This window comes from Geotrypetes seraphini, chromosome 8 (genome assembly GCF_902459505.1).
Source record: "Geotrypetes seraphini chromosome 8, aGeoSer1.1, whole genome shotgun sequence".
Classification (NCBI taxonomy): domain Eukaryota; kingdom Metazoa; phylum Chordata; class Amphibia; order Gymnophiona; family Dermophiidae; genus Geotrypetes; species Geotrypetes seraphini.
Window position 1 is genome coordinate 56824933 of NC_047091.1, and position 24795 is coordinate 56849727.

Sequence of the window (24795 nt, forward strand, 5' to 3'; positions counted from 1 at the left end):
GAGTTTGGACTTTTATAACTCCCCATGCCCTTCTAACATCCTGATAAATATACCCTGTTTTGTTTTATTATGTACAGTATGTAAACTTGTAACCCGTTCTGAGCTCTTCTGGGTGGATGGCGTATAAATCCAAATAAACAGCTGTTTTATCTTTGGCTGCTATCAACTCGACTGGCCAGCTCTGAATATCAACCTGGTCAGCTAAGTTCTCAGCGGTCAAAAATAGACCGGATATTCAATGCTGGACACTAGAAACAGCCTGGCATGGAATATCCAGACTCGGTGCCGACCATGGGAGTCAGCCTTGCTAACTCCTGCAGTCTGAATATCATCTCCAATGTGTCTTATACACTTAGGAAGAACTTCAGTAAATGGCCCCCGAAGTTAGGTGTCAAGATGATCCATGCTAAACTAGTGTTCTGTAAAGAGAGTTTTGCCCAAAGCGTCCTTTACAAAATACTAGCTTAGCATGCATTTTGGCCGACTCTATAAAAGATGCCTGAAGTTAGGTGCCTAGATCAGCACACCTAGCCAATCTAGGCACCTAACTTAATTATTTAATAAGCTTAAGCAATCAGCACCTTAGAATTAGCTTAAATTAAAACTAATTGGGTGGCAGGCACCTACTGCTTTCAGGAACGCACCTAGCCTAAGGCGCCTACCAGAAAGAGAGGATTGTGGATGGATCTTAGGTGTGTTTTTCATGTAGGCACCTAAAATAGACTTAGGCACCAGTAATTAGGCCAAGAAACCCCTGGCGTAAATGGTGCCTACATCTATTTAAGGCACCGCTAGGTATGATTTTGTAAATGAGACAGGCACTGTGTGTTGCATCCCTCAGTGCCTATGTATTAGGCACAATTTATAGAATTGGGGCCTTTGTGCTTAATTTTGAGTGTGAGCGCTTACACCTGCCAAAGGTTAGTATAAATGCTGTCATCCAACTGCAGATAGGCTAGGCACATAAATACAGGTATTCTATAACATTACGCTTAATTTCTGGGAGTGTTCCTGACCTTCCATGGGCTTCCCAATTGGATATGATGCTGAACGAGGAGAATCTATGAGATCCCCATCAACATGGATTTACAAAGGGAAGGTCCTTCCAATCCAATCTTATCAGCTTCTTTGACTGGGTAACAAGGAAGCTGGATATAGGGGAGTCCCTAGACATCATGTACTTGGACTTCAGCAAAGCATTCGATAGCGTCCCACACCGAAGGTTATTGAGTAAGATGAGTTTGATGGGATTAGGTGACACATTGACTGCGTGGGTTAGAGATGGCTTGGAGGTAGACTTCAGAGGGTGGTGGTGAACGGCACCCCATCCGAAACAACAGAGGTGATCAGCGGAGTGCCGCAGGGCTCGGTCCTAGGCCCGATCCTATTCAACATCTTCGTACGAGACTTGGCTAAGGGGCTTCGAGGTAAAATTACGTTATTTGCCGATAATGCCAAACTATGCAATATAGTAGGAAGGAGCGCAACAAACAAAAGCACAGTCCCTGATAAAAGCTCAATGCCCGACAGTATGACGTATGATCTACTCCTGCTGGAGCATTGGTCCAGGACCTGGCAATTAAGTTTCAACGCCAAAAAATGCAAGGACTGTGGCAGAACGTGAATTGGGGGTGATCATTAGTGAAGACATGAAGACTGCCAATCAAGTGGAGAAAGCTTCATCCAAGGCTAGACAAATCCTGGGTTGTATCCGTAGAGGTTTCATCAGCCGTAAGCCTGAGGTCATAATGCCGTTGTACAGATCCATTGTGAGACCCCATCTGGAATACTGTGTACAATTCTGGAGACCGCATTACCACAAAGATGTGCTGAGAGTTGAATCAGTTCAGCAAATGGCCACCCGGATGGTCTCAGGGATCTTCCCTATGAGGAACGGCTGGATAAATTGCAGCTATACTCACTCGAGGAACGCAGAGAGAGGGGAGACATGATCGAGACGTTCAAATATGTCACAGGCCGTATCGAGGTGGAAGAGGATATTTTTTTTCTTAAAGGACCCATGGCAACAAGAGGGCATCCGTTGAAGCTCAGGGGTGGGAAATTTCATGGTGACACCAGAAAATATTTCTTCACCGAAAGGGTGGTTGATCGCTGGAATAATCTTCCATTACAGGTAATTAAGGCCAGCAGCGTATCAGATTTTAAGACAAAATGGTATTGGCACGTGGGATCTCTTCAGAGGGGAAGGTAGGGATTGGTCATTAGTGTGAGCAGACTAGATGGGCCGTGGCCCTTTTCTGCCATCAGTTTCTATGTTTCTATCAAACTAATAGAAACTCTAATCAAACTCTAATCCCATGGCCATAGCCCCCTTTGAAGTTGTGCACTATAACATTTATTCATACATTATAGAATAAGGTATAGGGCAGATCCACCAATAACTCCTAATCACTTCCAATTAACACCAATAATCAATTGTTAGTGCTTAATTAGCTAATTAGTTTACTTGCGGATCTGAGATCTGCATCCACATCCAACTTTGGGTGACCTTTACTGAGTTCCCCCCTTAAGCTACAAATTTCAACATTAAGCGTACAGGCTTTTCATGGCATACCCTTAACATCTGGAGTATAGTAATGGCTTGCTGGTAATTCATAGAAAACAAAACATGTAGTAGAAGCCTTACACTTCCTCATGTTTCTATCAAGAATGCACAGTTTGAAATGAGATTGTCCTGCCATGAAATGAGAAGCAGACATGTACAGTAGGACATAAATTCAAAAAAGACTGTTAGAATAGAAAGCATGGGAAATATAATTTAAGATATGAAGATAAAAAGTTAAATTCTACTTCACTAGAGATGCTGCCAAGGCACAGATGCCTTCATTCTAGCCTTTCTGGAAATTCAATTCAGTCCTCTAATTAAGCTGCAAATTTCTGTTGATGCAAATCTGGATCTTTTTTGGGAGGACCTACTATTTGAGTTATAGGTGTGGTTTGCTGACAATTAAAAGGAATCATTAGAAAACTTAATTTTTGGCCGACTTCAGTTACCAGTGAGAAATGACTAGAACCCTCCCACTTGCACTGTGTTCAATGCAGATTTTGACATCTAAAGACACATCAGACTTAGTATGTGCCTGAAATGATATTGACATCTGTGCAAAGTCTGGTACAATTAACGTTGCCGTATAGAACATAAATTCTTAAAAGAGCGACAGGATCAAACGTGTGAGAGAACCCAATCCAGGATAAGAAGAAAAAACCTTGCTCCCTCTCATGATGGATGTTGCTGTGGCACAGACCCTTTTTCTTGCTGTCTCTCTTTCCTGCCTAATGATCTTCTTCGTAAGGCAGAGAATGTACCAAAGAGACAAACTTCCTCCAGGGCCAACTCCTCTTCCGTTTATAGGCAACTTATTGCAGATAGAAACCAATGGAACAGGCAAAGCTCTTATGAAGGTAAGTCTGGTTTTCTATCCTGTGCCTGGCCAGGAAAGACCAATAGTTTGTTTTTAACTCATGTGACAGTTGTACCCACTATAGGCTGGATTCTGTATAAGATACCTACATTAGGTGCTGCTAGGTACCCTAATTAAGGACATCTAGAGACACCTAAAGAAATCTACACACAACTTTTTTTTATGGTTTAATTCAATGGTTCTTAACCTGGGTTCGACTGAACCCCAGGGGTTCGGCGAGTCAGTCTCGCGAGTTCGGCGGAGGTCAAAACACACTTCCAACTCATATAGCGCTTCGGTCACGTTCAATCATCTATCAATTATTCAGTGATTTTGATCAAGACTGATCGTGTACTCGGTTTCTTGATCTATCAATCTGTAACTAACGCCTTATATACATCAATCAATTCCTGATCAAAATTTGTGATTTAACTGATAAATGATTGAACGTGACCGAAGCGCTTATGATTCGTGATGATACGCCCCGCTTGTCCATAATTGGCTGCAGGTGATCACGCAACATCGCTTGGCCTATCTGTGCTGCAGGGGATTTGATGTGCACAGTAGTTGAATTGTAACTGTTGTGATGGTACGTCGTGTGATACCTATCTTAATATTTTAATCCCTTACTAACTATGTCGAGCAAAATACGAAAGTGGTCGGACGAATATGTACAATATGTATTCACATGTATAACGGAACGTAATGGGAGTCAGCGTCCTAATTGCATGATTTGCAATGCCAAGTTGAGTAATTCTAGTCTAGCTCCAGCAAAACTAAGGGAATAAAGAAGGGTTCGGTGAACACGCATATGAAACTGGTGGGGTTCAGTACCTCCAACAAGGTTAAGAACCACTGGTTTAATTGCTATGATAATTGACAGTGGCATGCTTCCAGTCAATGAAAAAAAAATTTAAATTACCAATTAAAAGTTCCATGTGGAACGGTTAGGCTGCCTGAGTCAAGGTGCCTAGTGATGCCTAATTATACCTACCTGAAAAGTAGGCGTGGTAAACTGAGGTTTCCCTAGGCATTTTATTAATAAGGGAACAAGCCTCAGAGCAGGAGCTACACCCATTTCGGATTTTCTCAAAGAGACAAGCCCAATTGTTCTCTTGCTCCTGCTTACATCACTGGTTTGAACCCATCATACCTACCTTTTAAACTACAATGCTTTAATTCATTCGTTTATTTCAGAACTTCTTATTTAAAAAAAAAAATTTTGCTTAAAATTCATTTGATGTAAGTCTTCTAATTCATACTAGATTCACTAATCAATTATCTAACAGTTCATTTTGGAACACAGAACCAGCAGGAGTTTGTTTGCAGCCAAAAAGAAGCGTTGCTAGAGGTATTTTCCCTGACGCAGTGGGGAGGTAGTGTATCCCGCGAAACGCAGGCCGTGTCTGTTTAAAAAGATACCAGCAACGGCCCTGGTTGTCTGGAGCAGGAGTTATGCACTTTAAGCTTTATAAGCAGAAATGAAATAAAGAAGCTACACGTTTACAGCACGAATGCACTTTTCAATACAGCACCTTAAAGCACCAGTACACTTTCCTAAGATAAGTACTTTTTCTGTCGGTTGTGTTCCAAAATGAACTGTTAGGTAATTGATTAGTGAATCTAGTATGAATTAGAAGACTTACATCAAATGAATTTTAACCTATTTTTTTTTTTTTTTTTAAATAAGTAGTTATGAAATAAATGAATGAATTAAAGTATTGTAGTTTAAAAGGTAGGTAGGATAGGTTCAAGCCAGTGATGTAAGCAAGAGCAAGAGAACAATTGGGCTTGTCTCTTTGAGAAAACCCGAAATGGGTGTAGCTCCATGATCTGAGGCTTGTTCCCTTATTAATAAAATCCTTTCAGTGTCATTTTGGCTATTGGTGGTTTATACATATTTTATTTAATTAATGTACCAGCACCCACCTCTATGGCGCCTAGTAATGCCTGTCTGCTTAGGTGCTGCTAGGCATGATTCTATAAGTGGTGTCTAGTGATTGATTGACAACTACGTGGAGTGGCGCCAACAATATAGATATGCATAGGCTCCATTTATAGAATCTGGGCCTATGTATTCTCAGTGATATGGAACCAGGAGAGATAAGCATTCTTATCTAAATGATTAGCAAAATGCATCAGCAACAGGGTACAGATGTGCTGTGCACACTCAGGTTAAAGATAATAATAATAATAATTTTATTCTTATATACTGCCAAAACCATGGAAGTTTGAGGTGGTTTACAGCAAGAAGCGCTGGATAATCAGCGAAGAGGTTACAATCAAAGTCAACAATACAATCTTACATAATGGAAGAATTGGAAAACTATATAGTTCTTAAGATTACTGGTTGAATAAGCAGAGCAGTATAGAATCTTAGTTTACAAATCAATTGACCAATCTCGTTTTTACCAGTTTTCTAAAATTGAAGTAGGATGAGGAGAGCGTGATAACGTTACTAAGCCAATCGTTCCATTTGCCTGCCTGGAAGGCAAGAGTTCTGTCCAAGAATCTTTTGTAGTGGCAGACTTTTATTGTTGGATAGGTGAACAGATGTATTCTTCGTGTGGGCCTAAAAGAACTTGCCACATTAAAATGTGAAACTAGGTAAGTGGGGGCCAGACCAAATATTGATTTATAACACAGACAAGAGAACTTAAACAGGATTCGCGCCTCTAGGGGCAGCCAATGGGGGCAGCCAATGATAGTAGGGGCTTATGTGTTCCCATGATATCCCTAGTTCAACCCACACCTTAGCAGATAAAGGATAATGATAAAGGACTCATTGTGATTGGTGATAGTTTTCTGAGTTAAATCTTCAATATATCAGATTTTAAATAGGGAAGGCATGAATGGGCCTGAGGATTTCTTTTTTTGGTGGGGGGAGGGGGCCACTGTGGGCTTATCATACACCAGTATGTTTTCTTCAATTGTCAAAGAAGAATTTATCAGAGATAAGGAACAGACCAAACAAAAGTCAAAAACTAAGAAGCCAAAGGCCTAAGGGAATTTCAAATGCAGACAACTTTATTTGTCACATAGCGGAGGGGTCAAAACCATGCCCTAAACAGGCTGCCTCAGGGGCCTACAATACTATAAAGCACAAATAATAGATATAACATCCATATAATAAGTACATAATAAATCATAAAATGGAATGAATGAATACATAATTAAAGAACAACTTTTATGATGAATAAAGTCCATTAAGCCAAAATCCCCTCTTGAGTTATTTCAGCAGCAGACCCTTTGTGGTAGCAAATCCTCCCAGTGGAAATGAATGTAGAGTGTAACTATTTAATTTTTAGAATTAAAAAATACATTTATGCTGTTTTAGCAAATAAAGGAAGGGTGGACATTAGATGTGAAGTAATTGATCATATTGTTTAATATTTGAAGATAGAGAGGAAAGAGAAGAGAGGGGAATAATGTGTGTTTTTATTGTGCTGTGTCTATGGCCCTAATTTTAGAAGCATATACAGTACATATGTACTGTAGATAGAGGGCAACCAAAACTAGGGTTTTAGTTTCAACCAAAAAACAAATCAGCAACTGAAATGTGTCATTCGATTTCAGCCAAAATAAAAAGCATGTGGCCCCCAGAAGAGAGTGCGTACTCCCAAGCTGCCACTCCACCAACAAAGTGGTTTTTTCTGGGCCATCCTCCTCCCCCTTGGCAAAGGACGTATCCTCTGAGGCCAGATGGCCATGACCCTTCCGCCCTCCACCACCTGAAAGGTCCTCCTCCCCAGCATATCTCCCCCCAGGCATACCAGTTACTCTTGCCCTTGTTGGTTTCACTGACAAAATAGCTGCCAGAACCTCTCACAGCAGTTTCGTATAGCTGCCTTTGGAATCCTAGCAGCTATTTTTGCTGAGACACCAGAGGGGGCAAAAGCTACTGTGGCTCGCTCTTTTCTAAAAGAGGCCATTAAACCACCAGGGCATTTAAAGGTAAGCCCAGGAAGTGCCTGTGGGTGGTGGGAGGGTGGAGGGGTTGTGGCCAGGGTCAGGGAGTGGTTGGCCCAATTGGACATTCTTGGGGGGGGAGGGAGGTGGAGGACTCACTCTGATTGGGGTGGGGTAGGGTGGGAATGGGGGGATAGGCAGAGAGTGGTCAATGAGAGAGTTTTAATTTAAGTCAAAAATGACTGAAGTATGACCAAACACAAATTTTGACCCAGTTTTGATTCCGAAACTGAAGCCACTATTCAGTCAGAATTTATTTATTCAATTTTCTATACTGTTCTCCCAGGGAGCTCGGAATGGTTTACATGAATTTATTCAGTACTCAGGCATTTTTCCCTGTCTGTCCTGGCAGGCTCACAATCTATTTAATGTATTTGGGGCAATGAGGGGATTAAATGACTTGCCCAGGGTCACAAGAAGCAGCACCCACAACCTCAGGGTACCGAGGCTGTAGCTTTAATCACTGCGCCACACTCTCCCTGCCTATAGATGAAAATGTTAGTTCAGAATGGAGTACACTGATATGTGGTGATGCTTATCACATTAGGCATGGAGGCAACTGCTGTTGCCTGGACTTCCTCTCATCCCAAGTTATTCTTGATCTGCTTCAGCCAAGCTTTCATCTGCTGCATTCCACAGAAACTGCCCTTACTAGAGTTTCCAATGATCTGTTCCTGGCCAAATCCAAAGGCGTCTACTCTATCCTCATCCTTCTTGATCTGTCTGCCGCCTTTGATATTGTTAATCACCGCCTTCTTCTTGGTACACTGCCTTGCTAGGATTCCAGGGTTCTGCTCTTCCTGGTTTTCTTCCTATCTCTCCCATCACACCTTCAGTGTATGCAACAGTGGTTCCTCTTCTACAGCCATCCCGCTATCGTTTGGGGTACCTCAAGGCTCTGTTCTGGTCCATTCCTTTTCTCAATCTACAACTGCTCACTTGGAACACTGATCCCCTCCCACAGCTTCCAGTATCACCTCTATGCTGGTGACTCCCTCTCTGTACCAGATATCTCTACTGAAACCCAGACCAGAGTCTCAGCCTGCCTGTCCGACATTGCCGTTTGGATGTCTCTCCGCCATCTAAAACTGAATATGGCTAAAATGGAGCTGCTTATCTTACTGCCTAAACCCACCTCCCCGCTTCCCCGATTTACTGTTACTGTGGACAATGCTATCATCCTCCCTGTTTTGTCTGCTCGCAATCTCTTTCTCCTTCTCTGCCCAGATACAACATATCGCTAAAACCTGCTGCTTCTTCCTCTATAATATTACCAAAATCCGACCCTTCCTCGCCAAGCACACTACCCAAACTCTTATTCATGCTCTCATCACCTGGCACCTAGATTACTGCAATTCTCTACTCTCAGGTCTTCCGCTCTCCAGAATACTCAGATCTTATTCATAACATCTCAGGAACTGGGTCACAACCTTCAGATGTGCAGATCAGTGAGCTGTTTGGGAATCCATTGTATATAGATTTTCCTGTATAGCAGCAATTCATCATGCATTATGGCAAATGCAGATCCATTGCTGATATCCAAATTTACAGCCAATTGTCCACTGCTAAAATGTTGATTGCTCTAGTGGTCTTTTATTTTTTTTATTTTTTTTTTTGCATATAATTTTTATTGAAAAAGCAGTCAATACACACAACAATGGTCAGGCATAGTACCACAGAACTGGTACTATTCTCTAAAGACTTTTATAAGCAATTGGACAAATGCATGTAACTTTAAACCACAATTAATAGCCTTATGAAAACTACAACAAACTAAAAATAAGGGAAGGGCAAATCTTCCTTGTTTTCATGACTATCGCAATGAGCATATATTTAGAGACAAAGTATATTATGGTGCATTAACCCAAGCATCTACACTAATAAATTAGGACCCAGACGTTTACACCACATAATACAAAGAAAAAAACAATATCCTGTCTAGAGCATTCACAGGACCGGCATCCCCCAATAGCTCATACCCTCTCAAAAAGCGGAGATAAAGACCTCATTAACCCAGCTCCTGGATAAACAACTTAATCTTGTGGAGCTTTTATCATCATTGGTCAAAAAAAACTCCAATTCCCCAAACAATCAAACAACCATTAACATATCTTTCAAGGTTCTTTGTAATAGTTTGTGATATTGTGCTGCCAAGGAAGGTAGTTAGCTCATAATTCACATCATATTCACATTCACAAAATAGTAGGTGCATCAAAAAATATAGATCAAGGTCATCTGGACAATAAACACAAGTACTTATCTCCCAATTTGATATAAATGTCACATCAGTCTCTTCACATAAATCCTGCCAGCATAGTAGTCCTTCAACTGCTTAATCCCGACAGTAGTACTGCTGTTTCACTCTGTCTGCAAGCTGCTTGAGGGAAATACCTAACCTTTCAAATTTCATCACATACAACAAGCTTTTTCCAATGTGGCTGTGGCAATGTCAGATGCCATTAAAAGGACACCTTCATGACATCATCAACCCGATGCCCTCTTAACTATCACAAATAGCAAAAGAAAGAATGGACACTTTCATTAGTGCACATCATTCTGATCTGGACAATTCCATTCTTTCGTTTGCTATTTGTGTTTATGGTTTTGTTTTCCCCTGTTTTGTTCCTTCCTCTTAACTATCACATTCATGCTTGTGCTCCTCTTTGTCCAAAGCAACAACATGGAACCACCATAGTTAAGAACATAAGAACATAAGAATTGCCACTGCTGGGTCAGACCAGTGGTCCATTGTGCCCAGCAATCCGCTCACACGGTGGCCCTTAGGCCAAAGACCAGTGCCCTAACTGAGACTAGCCTTACCTGCGTACGTTCTGGTTCAGCAGGAACATGTCTAACTTTGTTTTGAATCCCTGGAGGGTGTTTTCCCCTATAACAGCCTCCGGAAGAGCATTCTAGTTTTCTACCACTCTCTGGGTGAAGAAGAACTTCCTTACGTTTGTACGGAATCTATCCCCTTTCAACTTTATAGAGTGCCCTCTCGTTCTCCCTACCTTGGAGAGGGTGAACAACCTGTCTTTATCTACTAAGTCTATTCCCTTCAGTATCTTGAATGTTTCGATCATGTCCCCTCTCAGTCTCATCTTTTCAAGGGAGAAGAGGCCCAGTTTCTCTAATCTCTCACTGTATGGCAATTCCTCCAGCCCCTTAACCATTTCAGTCACTCTTCGCTGGACCCTTTCGAGTAGTACCGTGTCCTTCTTCATGTACGGCGACCAGTGCTAGATGCAGTAGTACAGGTGATGATGCACCATGGCCCAGTACAGCGGCATAATAACCTTCTCCGATCTGTTTGTGATCCCCTTCTTTATCATTCCTAGCATTCTGTTCGCCCTTTTCGCCGCAGCCACGCATTGCATGGGCGGCTTCATCGACTTGTCAATCAGAACTCCCAAATCTCTTTCCTGGGAGTTCCCTCCAAGTACCGCCCCGGACATCCTATATTCGTGCATGAGATTTTTGTTACCAACATGCATCACTAGAAAGAGACCTATTTTTACCTCTTCCACACTATAGTTATATAAGTCTAAAACCTTGGAAACAACTAAAGAATAATCCTATTTTTAGGACAACCTTATTTATATTATCACACATTGATTAAAAAAAATAGTACAATTTTAATCAAAAACACAATCTATACACCAATATGGAATAATACTGATATCACATGACAACAACACAATTTATTGGAACGATTTGATATAGAAATGCAAATGTTATTGTTGAACATGTTATGCATGATGGTCATTTAAACTCTTTTGCAGAGCTACGCAGATTGTACAGTCTACCTTTATCAGAATTTTATAAAGTGAAAACATCAGGAACATATCAAAAAACATGTTTATAAAATCGACAAACTGAGCTATAATATGCCCACCTTATATATGTTTCAGAATCAATCTATTACCTCATGAGGTATCCCAAAGGTATAATCTTATAAAGTATTCTTAATTATAAAAAAAATAGTATTTTAGCCTGTTAGTTTAACGGGTGCTAGAATAGATTAGTCTGATCCAGTATGGCTATTCTTCTTATGTCTTACCCCCATATTCAGGCTCCCATTTCCCCTTTTACCTTCCCTATTTCTACCTTTTTTCACCAACTTAAAAATCTGTCTCCTTTCTCTGTCCTTCACCTCCATAGAACTCCCTCTCCATTCCCCCTTTCCCCATCAACCTTCACTTATTCTTCCAGCTATCTTCAGCCCCTTTCTCTCACATGCCCCCTTTTTAGCCCTCAGCTTCAGTCCCAGTCCTTTTCTCTCACATGTCCCCTTTTGTGGCCCCCTTCTCCCACTTTCCCCTTTTTTCATCCCCAGCTCCCTTCTCTCACACACATTCCCTTATTATAGCCCCCAACCCTAACCCCCTTCTCATACCTGCTCTCCCAGTCCTCAGTTCAAGCCCCAGTCTCCTTATCACACCTGTCTTCCTTTTCAGCCCCCAAATCCAGACCCAGACCCCTTCTCTCTCAACTCACCTTTTGCAGTCCCAAGCTCCAGCCCTCTTCTCCGAACTGTGTTCTTTTAACAGCCTCCTACACCAGGTCTCTTTTCCCATGTCCCCTTTTTTCAGCGCTACCTCCAAACCCCTTTTTAGCCCCCCAGCCCCCTTCTCCCATCTTTTCCCTTTCAGCTTCCAGCCCCAGCCCCCTTTTCTCACATGTCCCTTTTGCAGCCTCCTTCTCACACATATCCCCTTTTCTGCCCCAGCCCCCTTCTCTTACACGTCAGTGGTTGTTTTTACTTTATCTTTTGGTCTTGCCCCCTTCTCTTACACATCCCCATTGTCAGCTCCCAGCTTCTTTCTCTAAGATGTTCCCTTTTTACAATACCGACCCCAACTCCAGCCCCCTTCTCCCACATACCCCTTTTTTTCAGCTCTTAGTTTCCTTCTCCTATTTGACCCCTTTTGCCTCTGAAGTGTGGCTTGGACCCTGGTCCATTCCCAAGAACCCCCCTTTAAAGCCTCCTTCCCTCACATGTCCCTTTTTTCAGCTCCAGCTCCAAACCCCTTTTTAGCCCCCCTCAGCCCCCTTCTCCCATCTTTTCCCTTTCAGCTTCCAGCTCCAGCCCCCTTTTCTCACATGTCCCTTTTGCAGCCTCCTTCTCACACATATCCCCTTTTCTGCCCCCAGCCCCCTTCTCATATATGGCAGCAGTTGTTTTTACTTTACCATTTGGTCTCGCCTGGGGTTTCCTCGGCAGACGGAGGGAGGGGAGTCGCCCGCCATGGTGGTCGCTACTGGTTCCGGGCTCACAGCATCACCGAGGGAGGGCAATGGGGAAATCGCCGCAACCTCCTGGCAGACGGAGAGATTTCAATTCTACTGCGCATGCGGAGGCATGTGGTTTCAATGCGCATGTGTGCTAAGGGTTGTATTATAATTGATGAACTAGTCTTTAAGCCCGTTACATTAACGGGTGCTAGAACATATGTGTGTGTGTCTGTCTTTATTTCTTTCTCTCTCTCTCCTTAGCCGCTTTTTTCTTTCTGCCTTTCTTTTTCCTTGGCTGTCCATCACCACCCCTTGCCTGCTCCCCCTGTCCATTTTCCCTTCCTTTTACCTCCCCTGTGTCCACCACCACCCCTTCACTGCTCTCCATATGCAGCAGCAGCCCTTCTCCCTTTGTTTTACCTCCCCCCTGTCCAGCAGCACCTCTTTCCTTCTCCCCCTGTCCAACATTAGTCCTCCGTTCCTTTTTCTTCAACACCCTGTCCATCAGCATCTCTTTTGTTCTCCCACTGTCCAACGGGTGCTAGAGTAGACGACTGGTTTTTTTTTTCCTTTCTCTCTCTGTGCTTGGATGCTGTCTGTCTGTCTGTCTCATTCTTTCTGTCTGTGTCTCTGCCTTGCGCCCTGCCTGCCTGTATTTCTCCATTGTGCCATGCCTGCCTATCTCTCTGTGGCCCCCTTCTCTTCCCCGCCATGATTGGTGTGTGCCCCCAGCACACCCTTCCCCCCAAAGCAGCCCCGTTTCCCAATGCCCCTGCCCCCTTTTGTGCCATGCCTGCCTGCTCCGTGGCCCCCTTCTGTTTCCCCCCTATGATTGCTGTCTGGCCCAGCAAACCCCTCACCCCAAAGCAGCCCCCTTTCCCTCTCCCCTTGTTGAGCCATGCCTGCCTGCTCTGTGATCCCCTGCCCATGATTGCTGTGTGCCCCCAGCACACCCCTACCCCCAAAGCAGCCCCTTTCCCTCTCCCCCTGCTTGCCTGCCATGCCTGCCTGCTCCCTGTGCATCAGCATTTCCCTCCCCCTCACCTGTTCCTTCGTAGCAGCATGCAGATAAAATGGCTCCCTTAGTTCTTTGCTGGATTTTTTTTTTAAGTTTAAAGATGCCTACGCGGCTCCTCTCACGATCCCGCCTGCGTCGGAAGCCTTCTCTGACACAGGCCGGGATCGTGAGAGGAGCCACGGCAGCAGCTTTAAACTTAAAAAAAAAATCCAGCAAAGAACTAAGGGAGCCGTTTTCAAAGCCGCCACGGCGGCTCCTCTCATGAGCTGCACTTATATTATGTCGGAAGATGAGAGAGGAGCCGCACGGCGGCGGCAGATTTCAAATTAAAATAACTTAGGCGGCCAGGGAGTTTAAGGGACAGGATTGTACAGCTGGAGCAAGTCCGTCCTAGGCCCGCATCTGCCCTCCACTGACAGCTGGCTCCGTCGAAGCCCTCCTCCCTCCCCTTTCCCTTCCCGTGGTCCGTCTGGCTGCGGTCCGGCCTGTGGAGGCGATCGGCTGGTGACGTATTAGCGTGCATGCGCACTCCTTCGGCCACAGACCTACACGCACGGAACACGCAAATAGGAGTGCGCATGCGCGGCTAGCTCTTTATTATATTAGATGGTTTACATTCAATTTGATCTACGGAACTACATGCACAATTGTCTATAACTCAGTAGTCATACTGATGGAACAAGTGAATTTTATGCACTCAAACCATTCAATAAAACAATCAATGTTTTTCATTGGTCATAGATGTATATGAATACCTGTCAAACTCCATAGAATAGACTCTAAACAATCTTAACAAATGTTGGACTTCCCAATTGGAAACTGACACTTTGGATCATCTTTTATTTCAGAGCTCTATGATTTAAACATTTTGATCACAAGTGTGGATATATATTAAAAAAATATTTAATATTACAACACCCTTATCAAATAGTAGTATTAAGTTCAGTATTGGGGACTTATAGGACTCTGATATACATTTAGGGAGAAATTCTGTATAGGATGCCAGTTTCTGCAGCAGCCTAAGAAGCGGCTGAGAATCGCACACCGGCGTCCTATTTAGAATCGCATCTGCCCTAAGGGACAGACGCCCAACCTCGCCTAATCGTCCAAATTCTCTAACAGGCACCCATGTCACAGGCACCAGTTAGAGAATCGTGCCTGATGCCTTCCCATCAGCTGATCGCAGCAAGGGAATCCACCTACTATGATCAGATGAGTGGTTGTGGCAGGGAACCCCCAAACTGCCCCACAAACTTGGCTGGCAAAAGGGATGCCCAATTTCTCTCAACCCCTACCTGGCACTGTCCGCGAAAGGAGGGATGCCCACTCCCTCCTGCCGGGAACCCCAAAATAACCCACCACCACCAGCGAAAGGCTGGAGGGATGCCAACTCCCTCCTGCCAGCAAGCCTCCCCAAACCCATGAGCCCACCCCCCAGACCTATAACCCTCACCCCGGCACCCTTGCACCCCAACCTGACACCCCCCAGTACCTTCTGTAGCTCAGATGGCCAGAGGGATGCCTACACCCTCCGGCCAGCAGACCTGCCTCTTCTCAATGGCAGGTCTTCCCTTTCCTGGTGAATCCTGGGATGCACTGGGAGTGGCCTAAAAGTCCAATTGTACAGATACCAAGTGGCCTTTGGTATCTAGCCAATCAGAGTCTTAGGCCTCCTTCCCAGTGCATAACTTAATTGATTAACTGGATTGATCAGCATTGATAATTGGCATCAATTAGAAGTTACATGCACAACTTGGTAGGTGCATTGCTCAAAGTGCAATGCACCATGTCTAGTGCATAATTCTAAAAAGGGTTATGGCAAGGGGCAAATTGTGGCAGATTGTGGTTAGATCATGGACATTCCTGGATGTTATATGCCAACCATCTGGCTGGCACATAACTTAGGCTTTTAGGCCTGGTTGTAGCTGGCCTAAATGGGTGTGCCTAAAAGTTGTGACACACACTGGTGCTATGTATGAGTCTAAAATGAACGCATATGTTTTACAGAATCGCACTTAGTGCCTTGCTAGTCGGCGCTAATTTTTTTAGGTGCCATATATAGAATCAGGGGGTATTTAATATAATCTACATATTTATATGGAGGTGGACATTTATCTTACTATATCTTACAAATAGAGAGAATAATCCATAAATTTTAGCCACCATAGTTAATTGTAACTGTTATACTTGTGCTCTTTTGTATTTTTCTTGTATACTTTCTCAATAATAAGAAATTCAATAAAAATTATTGGAACTATAAAGCACAGTTACTTACCTTAACAGTTGTTATTCAGGGATAGCAGGCAGATATTCTCACACATGGGTGACGTCACCGTCGGAGCCCCGCAGCGGTGCAGCACTCGGAAGCTCTTATAAAGATCTTCAAGCAAGTCTGCTTTCGAGGCTGTCCGCTGCGGTGCTCCGTCGGTGACGTCACCCATGTGTGAGACTATGCTGCCTGCTTGTCCTGGGATAATGAAATAGATGGTAGAACAATGTGTTGGCAGTATGCCATGAATAGCACTGGTAGAATTAACTCACCAAATTCTGTCAAAATGACACTTGAGTCAGACACTTGAGGGCTCCTTTTACAAAGGTGAGTTAGGGCCTTAACATGCGGAATGCCACGCGCGCTAGCCGCTACCGGCTCCTCTTGAGCAGGCGGTAGTTTTACAGGTAGCGCAAGCTATAGCGCGTGCTAATCCGGTGTGTGCGCTAAAAACGCTAGCGCACCTTTGTAAAAGGAGCCCATAGAAATGCAATTGTGTGTCAGCCATCTTGCACAACATCTTGTAAGTGCAGTTCTGTTCAGAGAATTCCTTTTATGAGTATACTCCGTACCCTTACATTTGCCTTCTTTCTCCTTTGGGTTAAAATGAGTATGATTTAAATGAGAAGAAAGATATTTAATCAGTGAATTGATCAGATGTGAGTTAAGATCCTCCACATTCAAAGAAATGAGTGAGCTGAGTTCTATTGGTTTCCATTTGCAGATGAGTGAGAAATATGGCCCTGTCTTCAGGCTATATTTTGGGTCACAATTGACAGTGGTAGTGTGCGGCTATGAAGCAGTGAAGGAAGCTCTTGTTGATCAAGGAGAGGTGTTTGGTGGAAGAGGAAACATGGAGACATTTAACCAGGTTTTGCAGGGCTTAGGTAAATAATAGTCTATATAATCATGATATTAGTAAATTCATAGTAACATAGTAAATGACGGTAGACAAAGACCTGAACGGTCCATCCAGTCTGCCCTTTAGTTATATCCATTAAAAATGCATGATTAAATTAACTTGCCTCTTCATTGATATTTCTAGGTTATAGACTGAAGTCCACCTAATATTATCCTAGGTTCCAAATGCTGAAGTTGCCATCCAAGGTCATTCCATCTTATCCAACCATCCGATTCACAGGATATCTACCATAAAGTCTGGCCAGTAACATCCTTATGTTCCAAGTTAATGGAGTTCCCATTGATGCCTTCCCCTGCCCATCCTACACCAAATTACCACATATGGGATACAGATCATGCAAGTCTGTCCAGTACTGGCCTTAGTTATTTAATTTACATCCTTCATTTTCTAATTAGAGATCCTCTATGTTTATCCCATGTTTTTTTTTTTTAATTCCATCACTGTTTTCCTCTCCACCACTTCACTCGGGAGGTCATTCCAGGCATCTACCAGCCTCTCCATGAAAAAGAATTTCCTAACATTGCTCCTGAGTCTTCCTCCCCAAAACCTCAAATTATGCCTTCTAGTTTTACCATTTTCTCTTCTCTGGAAAAGATTTGGTTCTATATTTATATCATTCAAGTATTTAAATATCTGTATCATATCTCCCCTGTCCCTCCTCTCCTCCAGAGTATACATATTTAGGTCTTCCAGTCTCTTCTCATACTTCTTTTAGTTCAAACCCCTTAACCTTTTTGTCACCTTCCTCTGGACTGCTTCAAGTCTTTTTATATCCTTCACCAGATACGGCATCCAAAACTGAACACAATGCTCTAAGTGCAGCCTCAACAATGACCTATATAGGGCCATCAACACCTCCCTTCTTCTGCTGGTTATTCCTCTTTCTATACAGCCTAGCATCCTTCTGGCTACAGTCACTGCCTTATCACACTGTTTAGATGCCTTTAGATCCTCAGATACAATCACCCCAAGATCCTTCTCTCCGTCATGGCTTATCAGCCTCTCACTTCCCAGCACATACACTTCCCTCGGATTTCTATCCCCCAAATGCATCACTCTGCACTTCTTCACATTGAATTTTAGTTGCCAGACGTGAGACCATTCTTCTAATTTTTGCAGATCCTTTTTCATGTTTTCCACTCCCTCCGAGTGTCCACTCTGCTACAAATCTTGGTATCATCCGCAAAGAGGCTAACCTTACCTTTTAACCCTTCAGCAATGTCACTCACAAACATATTGAACCAAATCGGTCGCAGTACCAATCACTGAGGCACTCCTCTACTCACCTTTCCCTCCTCCGAGCAAATTCCATTAACCACCACTCTCTGGTGTTTGTCCGTCAAACCAGCTTCTAATCCAGTTCACCACTTTGGGCCCTAACTTCAGCCCATGTAGTTTGTTTAAGAGCCTCCTATGAGAACCCGTTTCAAAGGTTTTGCTGAAATCTAAGTAAATTACATCTAGCACACATCCTTGATTCAATTCTCTGGATCCAATTCTACTTCTATACTGTTCTTAAACCGTGTCCTTTATACCTTCCACATTCAGTACTTCATACCCTATGCCTATTCAAGCTTTTGATTCATATGCAGCTCCATTAATTATGACATCCATTAATTACAGTATGGCTCTGTTTGTTTTTTTTAATGAATATGTTTACTTTTCATATTACCTTCCAACTAATGCCTGATACACCTACATTATCATGTCTATGGTATTAGTGGATGTATTTTACATTCAAGTTTTGGTTTTATATTATTTTGTATTGCTTAAATGTTTTAATCATGTCTTTCTTATTTATATTAATCACAATAGTTTAATTGGTGTATATATATATTTTTTTTTATATATGATTACAGTTTTATTCTAAGTATAATTATTTATATATTTATGTTGCCTAAGTTAGTTCATTATGGGTCTCCTTTACAAAGCCACTCTAGCATTTTTAGCGGCGATAAGAATTCCAACACTCATAGAAATTTGTATGAGTGTTGGAGTTCTTACCGTCGCAGCCATCACTAAAAACTCTAATGTGGCTTTGTAAAGGTTGGGGTATACATATGTTTAAGGCAAGTGTTCTTCCTTTTTTTGTTTGGTCTTTATATGCCTTAATTAAGGCTGCTGAGCCGCAAATGTAGGCCAGTGATAATGGCAGAGCTGCTGATACAAAATGCAGATAGCTACACTTCTGGAGATGTACTGTAATTACTCTTCCACTTTCTCACCTGTGCTAACTTCAAGACACAGCCCCTACTCCAACTTTGCTCTTTACTTACCCCTTAATATGAATTTCCTCTGTAGGCATTTGACATTGCAGTTAACACGTTAACAAATGTCCATGAGATAGTAGTATAGAATGATGAGTAATACCTAAAGAGTCAAGCTACATGAAGTATAAGGAAAATGAAAGACTTTTAGGAAAAGAATGAAAAGAAAATCAATATCCATTCTACTTTTTCTCAAGGGATCAACCTCAATAATGGAGAAAACTGGAGGCAGATACGTCAATTTTCTCTTCTGACTCTGAAAAATTTTGGGATGGGGAAGAAAGGCATCGAAGAGCGGATCCAAGAGGAAGCACAGTTCTTGGTAGAGGAGTTCAGGAAAACTAAAGGTCTGTATAATATATTTCCTTTGTAAAATACCTCAACAAGTCTAAAGCACCTTCCCCATCCCCAGTTCTAATATTTGAGTATCACTGATATATGTTTTTCTTTCATTTCCCTAGAATTGCCCTTTGATCCCACCTTCTTTTTTAGCCAAGTGGTCGCAAATGTCATCTGCTCCATTATCTTTGGAAACCGATTTGACTATGATGATAAAGAATTTCTTTGCTTACTCCAAATGATAAATGAGAGCTTTCGCCTTGTTAGCTCAATCTGGGGACAGGTAAAGGAACCAATTCTTCCTGTAAGGAATATTATAGGATAAAGTAACTTTCCTTTTCTGAAGAACATAGGGAAGAGACCTTTAAAGAAACAAATGCTTATCTTTTGGCATCTGGTAAAGTACTTTAAAGAAAAGTGCAAGATCTTATCAAACTTTGTAGAGGAAAGGATTAATCCCAGCTCTGTTTGTTTATTTGTTCTCAGTACAAAATGTAGTAGAATCCAATTCAGATTAAAACACCAGCATTTATTAGGGGTGTCCATAGTAGGTTAGTTGGGGGGTGGTGAGGAAAGAGTGATTCCCAGATGCTTCTATCCTTTCACTGACCTAGGTTCAAAACTGTGTTCGTATATGGTAGATTGGCCCCTAATTGTAGTACTTTGAGACTACTACTAGGATTTGGAACCAGAATTTTAAATCTAGGCCACCTATGAAGTAGGAGTGTTTGGGTATAAGTTTTGCCCCTTCTCCTCAGTAATACATCAGGGACACTCTCAGTAAAGTGCTAGGAGGATTGGGGGTATGGGTTGGTGGGAATGTTGATTGAAGGTGGAGGGTGATTCTTCATGAAGCTGAATGATGGATTATGCTGGGGTGCTCATTCAGAATGCTGATTGAGAAGAATGGTGATGTGCAGGTGGAAATACTGATCATAGATGGGATATACTGTTTCATAATACTGACTTGCAGGTTGGGGTGGGAATGGGGGAAATGCTGATCAGGGATGGTGGGTTGCTCTTTCAGGATCACAATCTGGGGGACTGGGTAGATGGTGTGGATGCATTATAACCAGATGACACCTCAATGATGAACATCAGGCAACCCATAGTCTAGGTCGTATGTGTTCACCAACAGCAATTGTCTTTCCTTTGCATTGCATCCTATTATACATAGAAGGTGTCAGGACTTAAGCATGAGCCCACAATGTTCCTATCAAAGCCTGTGTTTTATACGGGTCACCAGATGTTAGGAGACTAGAGAAGGTCAGGAATAAGTGTCAGGAATGTGGTTAAGCAAGCCAGGTCAGAAATAGTACATAGAAACATAGAAACAATCCTCCGGTACCACCCCCGACTCTAGAGAAGCATTAAAAAGGTCACTTCCCTAAGTTCCTTCAGCACCCTCGGATGTACAACATCTGGCCCCATCGCTTTATCTACCTTTAATTTAGTTAGCAAATAATGAACACAACCCTATGAAAATCAGTTGTGGTCTACGACTCCACCATCCCTATTCGCATTCGTCTTCTGTGGTCTCGTTCCCGGAGCTTCATTCATAAACACAGAACAGAAATATTTGTTAAGCAATTCAGTCTTTTCTTTATCAGCTTCTACATGTTCTTCTCCTTCATTTATTGAGTCTCATAGTGCCACTCTTGTACTTCTTCCTATCACTGATATACAGTATTTAAAAAATGTTTTGTCTCCCCGTTTTACTGTCTGCTATTTTCTCTTACATTTGTATCTTTGCTTTCCTGATTTCTTGACCAGCTTTCCCAGATATTTTTTTCCTGTCTTCCTCTTTCTACGATCTTTTGTACTTTATGAAAGCCAACCTCTTATTCCTTACCTTCTCAGCTACTATTTTTGAGAACCAAAGTGGCCTTCTTTTCCTCTTACATTTACTTACATACCTCACAAAAAGATTTGTTGCCCTTACAATAATTTCTTTCAGGTTTACCCACTGCATTTCTACTCCTTCCATGCATTCCCAACCAAACAACAATTCCTTGACATAATCCCCCATCTGAACTAAGTTAGTTTTTTTAAAGTCTAGAACCTTTACTTTTGAATGATTATAGTCCAGTATAACTATATCCCATCATGGTACTCCATGAACCATCCAACTCATCTTCTTCTATCACTGCTTCTAGATCCAGAATCTTGTTTCCCATACTTCGAGCATTAATATATACTGCTTCCCAGACATTTCCATTCTTTGATAGATGTATACCATCCCTGCTCAGCAGCCCTTGGAAAATCATCCCATGGTCCAGGAAGCCAAAATGCTTTTAATGACATAATCCATGTAGCCATGCATTCATCTCCAGGATACGTACTTCTCTGACCTGGCCCTTACCCTGATGATGGACGATAATACCACCTGTGTACCTGACTGCTTCACCTTCTCTCCCAGTGCCACAAAATCAATTTTTATACATTCACAGGGGTATCTAGTAGTATCATTAGTGCCAAAGTGGATGAGTAGCATCGGATAATAGTCATCTGGCTTGATGAGCCTTGGCAATCTCTCTGTAACATCTTGGATTTTAGCAGCAGGAAGACAGCATATCTCCTGGGACATCATGACTGGTCTGCAGATGGACGCTTCTGTGCCTGTCAGAAAGAAATCGCCAACCACCACTACCTTATGCCTCCTAGAGGTCATGGATCCAGCAATTTTAGGGATTTCAAGCTTTGGTCCTTCCTCTCCCTGGGATGCTCTCCTCTCCTCCAATTCCAGGACAGCATACCGGTTCTTTGGTTCAAGGGTGGGTGGAGTTACAGTACCAATCTTGCAGGGTTCCGTAATCTGAATCCAGCTGTCTTACCTCAGCACTGCCTCTTCTTCCCCACTGCTGGAGATCTTTAATGCCTCATGAACCATTTCATTGATGTACCTCACATTCTCACAGATGCTTCTCAGTTTTGCCACCTCCTCTCTTAGTTCCTTTACTACCTTAATGAGGGATTCAAGCTGGAGGGAACCACTCCCTCTGCCTGGGTAACATTTTCTGCACAGAGACAGAAGCTAAAACCTGAGTAACAGCTTTGGTGACACAATGTTTCCCCAACCATAATGTACTTGCAGAAGTACTTACACTTGGGAGAAAAAAAGAAAGAACAGAAAAATCAATGCCCTGTTCCTGGTTGGCTGAAGAGCCAAAAAGCTCCGCCTTAGGGTGAGTGGGTGAAAATTAACCTCAAGGATCACCTGTGGAGTCTGATCTCTAAAAAAAATCCTGAAAATCAGGGGCCAGTTGGATTTGTTGAAACAGTTTCTAAGACAAACAAAGGTCAGAAACAGAAATAGTAGCAGATCTAGGATCTTACATGTGAGACCTACCAAACAACAAGGTAGACATGGGAGTTCTATGTGTGAACCCCCAAAGAATGCTTCAGCTGCAAGGCAGGAGGCATTGGATTCTTTGAGGGTCACTGAGTATGTGTGCTTGTGGATAGCAGAGATCAGTGGGAGGAGTTGGAGACCCCTTTGCCTGAGTGGGAAGGGAAACAGTATAAAAGAGGAGTGAGGAGTAAGTTCAAGGCTTTTGGCTATCTTGATCTCTCACCAGAGCTCTAATACTGAGGGAGACTCCTGAGGTACTAACTGCTTATAGAGGGAAAGTCTGAGAGGGTTTGTTAGAAGAGCAGACAAAGAGTGAGAGAAGATAAAGTAGAACCTGGAGAGTTTCACTGAGAGAGAATAAAAGAGATATTACTTTCCAAGAGGTCAACATAAGAGGACAGAATAAGAAGTGTGTGGAGACCCATCTCAAAAGGGAAACTGTGAGTGAAAGACCTTGCCCATTGCAGAGCCTGTGTGGAGTGTTTCAGCTTGGCAGGAAAGATAGAGTGGTCCCATGCTGAGGAAAGAGGATGAGGCCATGGAACAGCTCACTGTGTGTATTAAGGAATTATATGAAGAGATTGGGGAACTTAATAGAAGTGTTTCTGAAGTGACTTTATCATAAACAGCTTGTAAACCAGTTTCAGTATTCACACCAGAAGACATTGTAAATAGTTTATGTGCTTATGCTGCAATCAAGCTCAAGTAAAAGTTCCAGTTTATCAATTGCACCTTGGTTTCAGCTTGACTCCTTTGATAAGAGAATAGAGTGAGGACAGAGTGTTGTGATCCTTTGGCCTACCAGAGTAGGTCCAGCTCCAGCCTATGCCCAGCTCAATAGACTTTAAAACAGTTCCAAACAAAATTATTTTTTGTAAGCACAGTCACAGATGGCCGACCCAAGGAGCTGATTGGTGCCCATGGACTGTGTGTGTGAGCAGGACTGGAGTTACATATGGTTTGAGTAGCTTTAGGGAATCAATCAGATTAAGCCAAGTCATCAGTATACAAGTTGCTATGAGGAAGCCATTATTCACTTCTTATTTAAGATGGAGATCTTACGGAGGTGAGGGGAGGAGGAGGGATAAGTATCTAATACAGTGAAAATAGTGATTGGGATTATGGGAGTGGATAGTAAATGGGAATATTGATTGGGGATGGGGTATACATACTCCTTCAGAATGTTAATAGCAGATTTTCAAATTCAAGCAAACTCCTAAATTTAAGCTAAAGTGGATGGAACTAGATAAACTGCTTTCTTAGTGTGTGGTTTATATATTTTAGATAGGTACTTATTTTGTACCTGGGAGAATGAAGTGTTAATTCACTTGCCCAGAGTCACAAAAGGAGCTGAAATGGGAATTGAACTCACAACCTCAGGGTTATGAGACAGCTCTCTAACAACTAGGCTACTCCTCCACTCGCACCTTGTATGCTAAAAGATGGATGTTCCTTGCTGTGTAATACAACGGCGTGCTAATTTTAATACTAATGAGCTCCTTTTAATGCATTTGCATAGAATTTTCAGTGGCTGCTACCACAATTGGTAAAAGCCACTAAGAATTCTTTTTGTGCATTTTAGACTGAACTAATGTGCAAGCTAGACTACAACTAGTCTTATTTTCACAGTAAACTTTGGAGCAGCGAAGCCTAGGTGGCTAAGAATCTTTGAAACAAAGAAAAGCTTGGCTGTGCAAACTGTTTTATTCTTAGTACTAGTATTTAAGCCTGTTAGATTAACGGGTGCTAGATGACCGCCTCTCCTGCTTTTGAACCTGGGCAGGGGCAGAGGCAGAGCCAGGGTGGGAGGGAGTGACAGTGGGAGAGCAATTTCAAAGCCTCGGCAGCGGTGGCTCCTTGACCAATCCGCGCTTGTACCCCTCTGTCCAAAGCCGTGGCAGCAGGCTCCCTCAAGACACATTTCAAATCTGACATATTGTAATCACAAAACAGAAAATAAAATTATTTTTCTTACCTTTTGTTGTCTGGTCATTATTCATAC

The 24795-nt window shown here is 42.6% G+C and overlaps 1 protein-coding gene across 1 annotated transcript in view; it reads left to right on the forward strand.

Moving 5' to 3' along the window:
• Positions 1-3243: 3243 nt before the first annotated feature.
• LOC117365083 (cytochrome P450 2G1-like) overlaps positions 3244-24795 on the forward strand; it is a 36025-nt gene continuing 14473 nt past the window's right edge. The window contains exons 1-4 of the mRNA XM_033955011.1: positions 3244-3423; positions 16638-16800; positions 19300-19449; positions 19564-19724. Coding sequence (XP_033810902.1) covers positions 3244-3423; positions 16638-16800; positions 19300-19449; positions 19564-19724 — 654 coding nt within the window. The remainder of the gene's footprint in view (positions 3424-16637; positions 16801-19299; positions 19450-19563; positions 19725-24795) is intronic.